The sequence below is a fragment of the Triturus cristatus genome, chromosome 3_2, assembly GCF_964204655.1.
Source record: "Triturus cristatus chromosome 3_2, aTriCri1.1, whole genome shotgun sequence".
Taxonomy (NCBI): domain Eukaryota; kingdom Metazoa; phylum Chordata; class Amphibia; order Caudata; family Salamandridae; genus Triturus; species Triturus cristatus.
In genome coordinates, this window is record NC_140584.1 from 779,330,748 (window position 1) to 779,343,104 (window position 12,357).

General features: G+C 43.7%; 1 protein-coding gene across 1 annotated transcript; it reads left to right on the forward strand.

Moving 5' to 3' along the window:
- Nucleotides 1-1,187: 1,187 nt before the first annotated feature.
- LOC146858103 (gamma-crystallin-1-like) lies at nucleotides 1,188-11,738 on the forward strand. The gene is made up of 3 exons (XM_085646878.1): nucleotides 1,188-1,229; nucleotides 4,508-4,750; nucleotides 11,405-11,738. The coding sequence occupies exons 1-3, from the start codon at nucleotides 1,221-1,223 to the stop codon at nucleotides 11,675-11,677; spliced, it is 525 nt and encodes a 174-aa protein (XP_085503004.1). The 5' UTR covers nucleotides 1,188-1,220; the 3' UTR covers nucleotides 11,678-11,738.
- Nucleotides 11,739-12,357: the final 619 nt, after the last annotated feature.

Sequence of the window (12,357 nt, forward strand, 5' to 3'; positions counted from 1 at the left end):
CAAATTATATTCACTACCCTGAATCATATCATATACTTACCCAGCTGTGTGCTTGCTTTAAACAAAGAATGACTCCGGAGACAAATTACTCTGAGTGACAACATTTTAAAACTATGTAAGCTAATGACCTGTAGCTGGTTTGACTAGTTTAAGCTATCAGCGATGGCTCCTCCGCAATGGTGGAGGAGCAACGCCCCACTGGCTCAGAGCCAGCAGCTGAAAAATAACACTGTATTTTATTATTTTTTTACTTTTTAGCTCCTGGCTGAGCAAGCGTGTGTGGGGATGGGCAGGCCGGGCCATGGAAGATGGGGCGGAGTGATGTGCATTGCTCAATGTGCATGTCTGTTTGGCCATCTTAGGCCATCCAATCAGACATGCGCAGTTTTGTTTTTCCAACCCAGCTGTATGCACAACCGTGCTTAAGAAACAGCACAGACTGCTTGTGCCTGAGCGACCGTTAAACAATTCTGCTCAGGCCAATGTGTTCTCATGTTACATGAGAGAAGCTTGGGGATTGCACAGGGAGTCTCTGATGCTGTCCTAGGGGCTGCTGTGACCAGGAAGCAGAGGAGCACCGCGATGTGAGGCAGCAGAAGCAATATCAGGTAAGTTTTATTTTTTTATTATTTCCCCACCTCCCCCCACTCTCCCACTGTGTCTTCTCCAACCGCCCACCAGTGTTTGGCCGCCACTGTAAGCTATATTAATACGTTTTTCATTATTCCCCACCCACTACTCCTTCGTTGATCAATTTTGTTCACCTTTGTATCTTTAAGCAATGAGAATTTTGTTTTAAACTGCGTTTTCGCTACTAATAGTCTTTTCTCTGACAGTCAGCGTGTTCTAACAGCATTGCTATTCCCAATAGAGCGTCAAACTGAAAGCTTTTTACATGTGCTAGAAGTTGAGAAAATAAACCACATTGTTGCACTTTCGTTAGACTTACATAATGGTACCAGAAGCCTGCGCTGTCCTGCTCCATAGGGCAGCAACAATGACCTTTAGCCTAAATTGAGCAACAAAAACAAACACAAGCTAGAAGCAACGTGAGGAACGTTCTACATCTCACTAACAATACTAAACAAAGACTGCTATGCATTTTCCTTACTGAGCAGCAACGAGCGCCATTTTATTGAATAGCAGCTGTAGTGCGGGGGGTTATAAAAGGTCGGTTGACAGGGAACCCCGAGACTACACTGCCTCTGACACCAGTCATCATGGGAAAGGTAAGACATCATTGTGGGGGTGCTCTCTGGAATTACAACCAGTTCTTTTGCTTGATCGTTCCAGCTCTGGTGACCAGCGTCGGGATCAGTATATAAATGGCTGGTCTTAAATACTTCCAATTATTTAAATGAAATGCGGTCTCGTCCCATATGTGATGGTGCTACCCGAGGGACCTTAGCTGCCCTTTATCCACACTGTCAGAGTCATCCTAAATCTCTATAGTGGCTCAGGCATCACTATTGCTTTGTGTTTTTCACTCTTGGACGCGATAAGTTAATTTGGCGGATCGAGAACATGGCTGCCTGTGATGACTTGTGATGAGCCCCAAGCGTCAGTAAATAACCTTAGATGTCCTGCTTATCTGAATTTTCACTTATTACTTTGCACTGTGTTAGAGGCTCGCGAAATGTTATCTTATAAAGCAGGGGTCTCCAACCTTTTCTGCAATAAGAGCAACTTAAGTTCAGGGGAAATCATCCCGAGCTACTAATTAGTGTTGTAATTGCGACCTCACCAGATGAAGTTACTTTATGTTCCCGATTAGTAGCAGTGATCACCTCAGTGCATCAGGCAGGGTTTCCAGGAGTAATGCACAAATATTTTCCAATTTCATATGCCTCTACGTGGTTTTACGTAACCCAATGCCTGTGACACCAAGGATATGGCATTAATAACAAGTCTGTCCAATGCTACATGATTTGGCAGTCAAATGTCAGCTTTGAATGTATTTTGGAGATTGCACCATTTTCCTCCAAAGGTCAGAGTATGAGTTTTGAAAATGCACACATTTTCGCCTTTATTACACACTCTAAACTTTTGTTATACATGGATTAATTCAGCTGAGCAAAAGCTTCTAATTTATTAGGCTAGGTTGCACACATTAGAGATACTTACAGGTAGTTGGGGAGCTACCAGTAGCTCACAAGCTACCTCCTTGGAGAAGCCTGTTATAAAGCATTTTTCAAGTGCTTCCATACCATTAGCGTGGCTTCTTGGTGGCCGACTCAGGAAAATCGTTATATAAAGACTGACTGACCAACTCTAATGAGTCCCTTGCTCACTTTGCCACTGGATTCAAGCAAGCCTGGCTGAAGACGGCTGAAATGCCAGAAACCGGTCCTAGGAAGCTTGTTTCTGGTCCAGGGAAGGCATGGCTTGGCAGTTCGGGCTGGACTGTTCCCATGAGGCACAGGGTCAGACTGATTTGCATATGGCCATGTCTGAACTGGGGTGGCAGAGTGGGCTAAAGAATGGTGATGGATCAAACCCAGATCTGTTGACTGGGTGTGAGTGTTTGATTGGTTCTGATGCTCCGTCCATCACCACCCCCTTTTGTACTGCTTTGTTCGCCATAAGTTGGCAGGGTATGCTCAGACGTGAGTCCCTTGCTCACTTTGCCACTGGATTCAAGCAAGCCTGGCTGAAGACGGCTGAAATGCCAGAAACCGGTCCTAGGAAGCTTGTTTCTGGTCCAGGGAAGGCATGGCTTGGCAGTTCGGGCTGGACTGTTCCCATGAGGCACAGGGTCAGACTGATTTGCATATGGCCATGTCTGAACTGGGGTGGCAGAGTGGGCTAAAGAATGGTGATGGATCAAACCCAGATCTGTTGACTGGGTGTGAGTGTTTGATTGGTTCTGATGCTCCGTCCATCACCACCCCCTTTTGTACAACTCTAATGAGGAGCACAGCCTATTTGATGACTGTGAAAACAAGCATGTCTTCCATGACTGCCCAAAGTTCACTATTCTTGGAAAAAGAAAATTATTAGGACAGCATGCATCGAAAGTCAAGAGTAAGTCTGAATAATAGTTATGTGTGCAAGTGTGCGGCTGTCAGGGCTTAATTTGTAGAATAATAAGTGCTGGTGACCTTCTCAGAAACCCACGGCGGACGTTGATGGATGTTGGGAATGCTGAATACCATTGCTGTCAATGCTGTGCAGTCTTGCTTCCAGTTCATGCCTCTTTCTTTCACAACCATGCACTCGGTGCCACTTTGGGTCATATTTACAAGCCCCTATCGCCACTAAAATGTCACTTTTTCAGACATTGTGGTCAGGGCCGTACTGGGAACTCAAAGTAGCCCTGGCAAATTTTCTTAGACCAGTCCGGGGAAGCACTGCCTGGTCCTGGGAGTCTGGAAACTCTTGCTTGCTGCTTTTGTTATTTGGGACTGATATTGCAGCACAGCTGCAAAACCAGCCCCCACCACTCCAAAACCAGCCCCCATCCTTTCAGCCTCCCGGGTAAGTGCCCGATGCCCGGTCTGGCCAGTCTGGCCCACATTGTAGAGTTGATAGGGGCTTTGCCCTATTTAAAAGGCTTTGTTAACCCACCTTAGTGCTGCCTTGTAAATAACGCACATGCTACACTTAGAGTGAATGGGGAAGGTAATGGGTGTTGCGGTGTTCCACCGCAACACCCATTCATTTTGACGCTGCCCCCTATTTACAAGGGCAGCATAAATAGGAGGCAGCGCCAAAATTAAGACCAGGGAAAACTTGGTCTTAAACAGGCAAAACAAAGAGAAATGCTTTATTTCTCCAAGGTTTTGCTGTTTCAATAGAAACAGCAAAACACCATTGATTGTTTATGTGCAGGAAGGTGATCCTTTCTGCACATAAACAATAATTAATAAAAAAAATGACATTTTGTAACTTCTATGTCTGCTGCATTAAGCAGCACACACAGAAGTTACAAAGCGCCATTACTGATTGTTTATGTGCAGGAAGGGAGACCTTCCTGCACATAAACAATCATTCACCTGCAACGCAGACCCCCTTGCACTACGATGCAAGGGTGCCTGCGTCGGTGTTAGGCAGCTAAATTAGCGCCACACAGGGGGAAACGCAGGGTTGCACTGTATTCTTGTAAATATGGCGCAGCCCTGCATTTCAGAAGTGGTGGAGCGTGCCGTTAAGCCATTGAGGCTAACGCCATGCTCTGCCACTTCTCTCGTAAATATGCCCCTTTATTTTTTATTTTTTATTTGTTTCATCACTGTTTTCTGCGGGATACTGTTTTTCCATCTCCCTCTTACTCCTCCTTTCAACTTTTTGTATTTTTCTCTTTCTTGCTGGATATCAATGCCTGGTAATAAAAAGTAAGTACAGGTCCTCAAAAATGACTGTTGGTGGGCCCACTCATAATTGCTCAAATCTTTAGTCTTGAAATTAACCTTCAGATAACTTTTTTCAGAAACATATGATGAGTGTAAGTCAAACAGCACGCATAGCTCAATAATTTTGACATTGAGCTTTTGAAACCTCTCTGCAGATAACCTTCTACGAAGACCGAAATTACGGTGGTCGCTCCTATGAGTGCCGCTCCGACTGTGCAGACCTGCACTCCTACTTCAGTCGCTGCAACTCTCTCCAGGTGGAAAATGGCAACTGGATGCTCTATGAGCACCCCAACTACAGAGGACACCAGTACTACCTGAGAAGGGGGGAGTACCCCGATTACCAGCGGTGGATGGGGTACAACGACTCCATCAGATCCTGCCGGATGATCCCTGAAGTAAGATGAGCATTATTCAATCAAAAAATTCTGTGTCATTTAGAGTATTTTGTATTCCTCATCTGACTGAAAAACAGTGTCACACTTACATATTAGGCATTCTTGAACTATAGCGCTCATTCGGAGTTGTGTTATTTCATGAGAGTGGTAACTCCAGGTGAAAGTTGAGGAGAGGATGTGGCCTAACGGCTAGGACTGTGATCTGAAATCTGGGGAACCGGGTTCGAGGCTTAGCAATGACGATCAACTTCCTATGATTCTGGGCAAATCACTTAATCTCCCTGTACCTAACAAAAATGAATGTGTTTCTTGTGTAATGAAACTGTTGCGCATGTAAAGCGCTCTGATACCTGATATTTTCGGGTCAAATTTGCACAATATAAAACTAAAAAAAACAAAAAAAGAAAAATTATGCAATGCGCAATTTCAAGTGTTTCAGGGACCTGGAATAATCAGTTCTAAGATATCTGTATTGGATCGTGCAGCCCAGACTATGGAGGGGTGACGGCCAAGGATCACACCAGACTTGAGGGTCTCACCACGAGCGGCTAGCCCACTTTTTTTATTACATACCGCCGCACCTGTCTGTCGGCATGCATGCCTCACGCACCTTGCAAGTAAGAGCCAGGTGACTCACTACATCCCATCCAACCTTTCATCTTAAACAAAACACACCAAAAATACAAACATAAAGTCCTTCAGATTCAGGAAGTATGCAGCTTCCCTTCTTCACAGCTCTCCAGCTTGCCGGGATCAGGACAAAAAGGATTGTAGCCTCTGACTGGGTTGGGGGTTGACCCTTAGCCCGTAAGAGTGTCCCGTGATGCCATTTTCAAGGCCAGGGCGGCACAGTCATCACTCTCAAACTCAGATGCATTCGGGATGCTCTCCTCCCTTAGACACTCTCCTCCTGGTGTGCACAAGCCATCGTCCATTCGCACCCCTTCGGTCCTGCTTATATCCTGCTCGCAGGTGGTGTCGCCTTTTCTGGCCTCATTACAATCTCCCCAGGGAACCTTCTAAAACCAGTACTCATTTCTTGACACCTCTGTCTCTTTGTACCTCGCTATCACCAGGGTGCCACAAACTTTCACAACCTTCCAGGTTTCTCCTTCGAAAAGAGTTCTAAATTTCCAATTGGGTTGCCTGTCCCAGATGGCCACTCGGTCGACCTTCTGTATGGTGGGGTTTACAGTTCTTCTCACTCGGCTATCCAGATTGTTATTTGCTATGTCTTTTCTTCTGGGCTGCCTGGGCATCCAGGACAAGAGGTTACCAGTTTGGCCATTTCATCAACAGATCGATTGGTGCACATCCGGTAGTGCTGTGAGGAGTTAGCCTGTATGCTCTTAGAAACTGTCATGGCCCTGAAAGGGAGGCCCATTATCAGTTTTGATATCGTCAGGCAGTTCCAGGAGTGCAAGCATATTGTTCAAAGCCAGTTTGACCCACTCAAATGCTGTGAAGCATACCACTTTGACAATGGGGAATTTAGTATGGCTATTCACCAGAACAAGTGTCAGTCAACTATCCAGTAAGCTCCCAAACTCCATGCTGAGGGATGACCATGGCTTGGTACAGGGGGCTTCAGTGATGATCCAAGCCACATTGGATTTCCACCCGTGATGATGCACGATAGGGAGTTTTTGACTATATCTTTGGTCAGCCGATCCGTACTAGGGAACTACACCTTCTGCCTCAGCCCAGCTTTCATCTTCACCAACCCTTAATGGGCCAGTTCCACAGTGCGATCCCACAAGCTGCGGCATATCACGACCTGATGACCCCTAAGGATGACACCTTCCTCGCTCTGACTGAACTCATCTCGACACCTCCAGGCTGAATGGCGGTACTGCAGCAACTGAAATTGATGTGTTTCTAGTCTGCTCCGGGGTGGTGCAGCCACTTGCTGCGCTGCCCCTGGGGCCTCCTGGGACATGGACTAGGTCTATAGTGTGCACCTTGAGCCAGTTCACTCACACATATCGTGAAGCCTTTCTTCCCTCACAGCGCTGGGTGTCTTTTCCTTTCCTTATATCTATTTATTTCGAATGTAGAGAGTCTAATCGGTGCCTCATGAGAAACAGGCTTACTTGATGGTGTCACTGTGCTGGGGAGAGGATGTCTGTAACCCTTCCTGCTGCTTTCCTACTGTAACTGGTTCTAGCGATCTTCCTGCTTTGTCGTTGCTGAGGGCGTGGTGTTTTCACTGCAGATAGGCCTTTGCTCCTTATCTACTCGTACCTTTTCTTCCCCCTTTTAATTGGAGAACGGATGCTACCTTGCCGAGATGCCTCCTAGGCCTCTCAGGCCAATCGTATCTGCTGCGCGTCTGTGACGCGGTCAGCCGCCTTGCCAGAACCTTCATTTTTCAGCTGGATCGGCGTTGGAGACAGCGCCCGCTGTGCCTGTGCGTTGCTCCAGGTTGCTCACTAAAATCTGTATGCGATAATTCCAGGCCTGCATATACTGCTTCTCCTGGGGCAGTGACAAGCAGCATTACACAACTAAGCCGCTGCATGCTGCAGTCTGGAGGAAGTAGTTAATGCTCTACCAGCCAGGGGCAAGAATGTTTATCACCCCTACCTCTATTCAACACCTCCACCCTCCACCAGCAGTACACCTGTCATTTTCTGCCTGCTTAGAGCAGGCGGAAAATGACAGTATTTTGTTGCCGAAATGTTGAATCAGTGCATGGAAAAGCAACCAGTAAATCTGATTGCAAGTGGTTATTTCCCATTCTGGGGAAGAAAACTTAATTTGGCAAAACTTTGCATTTAAAACTACAAACCGTTCCAATAATGGAACCCCTGTAGCAGGATCATGCAAACAGACTTGAACTGGTGGTATTCAAATTGGTTGGTGCTTAAAGCTGTTAGATGTATTTGAATTTGCTAGATGTAATTCATGTGGTACTTGCTGATTGCATCACATATTGTAATGAATGTGCTTTTCACAAAAAGGACACACCCAAACCCTGCACTCCCACTTTGGAGGCAAATATACAAATGCACCTTTAAATAATATACACTTTGAGCAGCACCCTCTAAAGATTAGGAAAAGGACGCAGCACTCCCTTTAGGCGAGGCAAGAAAACGAATCCAGGTGCATTTGAAATGACACACACATTTATTAATGCAACGTTTAGGACGGTAGGCCAAATATATCAGTGAATGCAGATTCTCAGGGTTCAAACGCTTTAAACGCTTTAAATGAACAATTGAAATAAAATGCAGTATATACAAGAAGAAAAGAGTAGAAAATATATACAAAATGGTTAGTAAAACCTCACCAACTGAATATGCATCATCCTTGCCAACTCAAGCTAGGGAAGCCCTTCAACAGCCCAGGAAGGAGTTCGGTCAGGACTCAAGCTTTGTCACCTCCACAGCATTACGTCTATTCTGTGCTGAATTTCCACCTGACTCCCGCAGGTTCCCAGCTTTAATACTATTACTCAACATGAGACGAAGCTTCTAGAAAACCTCGCCCCCTTCTCATTAGAAAACAAATGAGCTGGCTGTACCCGTCTGCGTCAAGGTCAAGACAGAGGCTGGCCAGGCTCCCGTATTTTGACTTCGAGGCAGAGTTGCACATTCCACAGAAGCAATCGCTCAGAAATACAGAAGGACCTTGAAATGTGAAACGCAAGCACTGCTGTGCACGCAGAAGCAAGGCAAAGTCAGAAAACAAGATGACATGAGGCCATTTCAAAGCCAATAGTAAGAACTCACAATTCTCATAAATCAAACAACTTGCAAGCACTTTTGTGCACGCAGAAGCAAGGCAAAGTCAGAAAACAAGATGACATGAGGCCATGTCAAAACCAATAGTAAGAACTCATAATTATCATAACCCAAACAACTTGCAAGCACTGCTGTGCATGTAGAAGCAAGGCAAAGTCAGAAAACAAGATGACATGAGGCCATGTCAAAGCCAATAGTAAGAACTCATAATTCTCAGAACCCAAACAACTTGCAAGCACTGCTGTGCATGCAGAAGCAAAGCAAAGTCAGAAAACAAGATGACATGAGGCCATGTCAAAGCCAATAGTCAAAGTCAGAAAACAAGATGACATGAGGCCATGTCAGAGCCAATGGTCAAAGTCAGAAAACAAGATGACATGAGGCCATGTCAAAGCCAATAGTACTGTTCTACTCCGTGAAAGCTCCCACTGAAATACAGCAAGATTACAAAGAAGAAGAGAAGCAGGCATATGCAGGACCTTCCTACATTAAGGCTAGGATAAAATAACACACTAAAGTCAGTTAAAATGATGGTAGTCAAATGTAGGGTGCCAAACCACAAGAGTGGCTCTTTCATTACACATATGCATCATATAGTGTACTTGTTGTTGTTGTTATTACTCTTTCAATCAATAATATTATCACAAGAAATTCCAATATGGTAGCCACTCACAACCGCCACTTATAAAAACTACTTACCTAATCTGGCAGTTTGTTTTCATCTCGAAGGAGAAACAGAAAGACTAAAATCCACCTGTCCACTGTCATCATAGAGTTAACGTCGGCAATGAGCTGCAGTATGAGGTTAGATAATTACACCTATAGACCATTGAAAGGCGTGCAAAGTCCAGTTACAGGTTAATTTTATTAACACATGATGTATTTTAAATAGGACATAATTAATTTATTATAGAAGTGCACACTTACAAACTCCGGGCCACATTTATCAAGCCTTAGAGTTGTCTTTGCATCATTTATTTTTTTTACAGACTTTTAGATAGCACGAACTTGACCCGAAGGTATCAGGTATCAGAGCGCTTTACATAGCACCAGTTGCGTTACATGAGGACACATTCATTTTTGTTGGGCACACGGAGATTAAGTGATTTTCCCAGAATAACAGGATGTTCAGCATCATTGCCGAGACTCGAACCCGGTTCCTCAGATTACAGGTCAACCGCCCTAGCAGTTAGGCCAACTCTTCTCCCCAAAGATCATCATGCAAGGTGACGCAAGCCCAACGCAAGTGCTTCAGTACTATTTACAAAGCCACGCAAGGGGCTATTTGCATTACCTTGCATGGCGTTGTAATGTAATGCAACACAGCTGCTTGCACTGGGTTACCTTACATTTGAAGCTCGTAGGCATTCCATGAGTTGAGCATTGGCTTTCCCATTCATCCTCCCATGGATTTTGATGGATTTTCAGTTTTACTTAAGTTACTAAACTTGGTAATGCGTCAAAATGCTGTGCCTTCCCCAGTGAGATGGAGCAACGAGAAATATTTGTGTAATTGTCCTCCTTCTTTCCTCTTTCCATGTATGCTGCATTCTGCAGCTCAAGTAGAAAGAGGAAAATGCATTTAAGGATTGTTTTTATGCAGGAAGGAGTACCATCCTGCTCAAAAAGAATCCTGACTGTAACACAAGCACCCTTGCACTATTGTGCAAGCATTCCTGAGCTGGCGCTAGGGCACACACATATCTTTCACAATGTGGTAAATGTATGCTTTCTTCCTTTCAGGCCACAGAGTGCAGCAACTTTGCTTGCTGCCCTACGTTGCATGAAATATAAGTAAATGTGCTCCTCGTTCTTATGTAAAATGGCGCAAGGACTAAATAGAATACTCACTGTTGCACTGGTTCCCAATTTCCAACACCCACATTCCCATAAAATGCTTAACGCTCCCTTCTGGGCAAGCAACAGATTAAACATTTTCAACTGCTGACTGGAGGAATCAGACTATATATTTACTACTGTGTGTTGAGGACATAGCGAGATTTGGCTAAAGGCAGAAAGAGTAACTAAAAGGTATTGAGGTTGGTAAAAAAGAAAGAATATGTCTATCTGTCAGCGCTCTTATCTTCACAAACTCTAATGAGATATGAGCTCCAGGGGGAAGAGAAGAAAGAGATAAGTTTGGAAAATTACTAATGCAGGTCCCTTATCTTACCTCTAGCCAGAGTCTCTGATACACCCAAATTCTGAAACTATTTTTAAAATTATTTTCCTTTAAATCAGAATAAATCTGTGGGCAAAGGAAATACTATGGCTCATTTGCTTCCAGATTAACAATAATATAAGTTGTGCTATACTTGGCATATCTAAATGCAAAGTCCCAGAAGCGTGAGCTATTTCAGCAGCAGTGCTTACAATAGGTGCTATGGGGTAATGCTCGAAGCCTCTTGTTTCCCATCTAGAATGGGCTAAAATGAAGTGGGAGGATATGTATTATAAATGGCCTACTGATACATCCATCGCTCCTTAATATGCACATACATGATAGCATCTGCCAGTAATGACCCACTGTGGATGACTGAGGCATCACAGATAGGCGGTGGAGAAGACTCACATGATTGTGCTGATGATGGTAGTAATCAGACTTTTAACTCGCTGAAAATAGATTCATAATGTGTTGGCCGTTTTGTATGCTTACAGGAGTCAAGAACAAAATTGTTACTCAACAAAGTGCGACTTTACATGTAATTCAATTACATTTCTGAAGAACCTATTTTTAATCTATTTCATTACAATCGCCCATTATTTTTTCACTTATAAAGGTGAACTTAAATAGTGTTGCAGGCACATGTAAACAGGTTTTTTTGCCATATTGGACTACTAAATATTTTGAATGAATCTATACATCTAATGTCCCTTTCCACATCTTCTCTTCTCATCTTTACTATAGTACCGTGGTTCTTTCCGCATCAGACTGTACGAGAAAGGTGACTTTGGAGGCCAGATGATGGACTTCACAGATGACTGCCCGAATGTATATGACCGGTTCCGCTTCAATGACATCCACTCCTGCAATGTGCAGGACGGGCACTGGGTCTTCTATGATGAGTCCAACTACAGAGGACGTCAGTACTACCTGAGGCCAGGAGAGTACAGAAGATACAACGACTGGGGAGCCACGAACCCTAAGATTGGCTCTTTCAGGCGAATGGGTTTTTTCTAAAGTGTTTGAAATTTATATTTTGTAACTTACTTCTGAATCTCTCAATAAAATCTTGATCAAATATGTTGAGTTAAATATTTCATCATCCGCCTGCACAAACAGATAAATATGGCAGATAGTGACCATAATCTCTTCATCAACTACATGATCTCTTGAACCACACACAGACTGGTGAGCCACAGGTCTCTTATGACTCAAGCCAATCAGAAAGTCAATAATTCATTGCACCGGATAATCTTTTATTTTTCATTTGTTTTAAGACAGTTCTGCCACTATTTATTTATATTGTCATTCTTATCCAATTCATTAAACTACAGTCCAATATTTTGTTTCAATTTGCTCTTCAGTTCCAAACTAGTCTGAAGAAAGGTAACTTATTTAGAATGATTAAGTGGAATGTTGTCCCTTTTTTAGTTGACATATTATAGTGAGTTTAAAAAAAAAGCAAAATATTAATGATCATCAGGTAACTTAAATGTTGAGAACATTGTAACATAAGTTCATGTAATTTTCGAAAACCAGAGTTCCAAAATACATTTCTTGGTAACATAGAAAGCTGACATAGTCCAAAAACAGCAGAGTAGCGATCATGTGCCTAGTGTTGCCATACCACTATGTACATATACATTTTATAACTGGAAGAATTGCCCTGGATTTCTGATATCGTACACGGACAAATA

Coding starts and splice junctions, on each gene's coding strand:
- LOC146858103 (XM_085646878.1), top strand. Junction 4,751..11,404: donor CCTGCCGGATGATCCCTGAA/GTAAGATGAGCA, acceptor TCTTTACTATAG/TACCGTGGTTCTTTCCGCAT.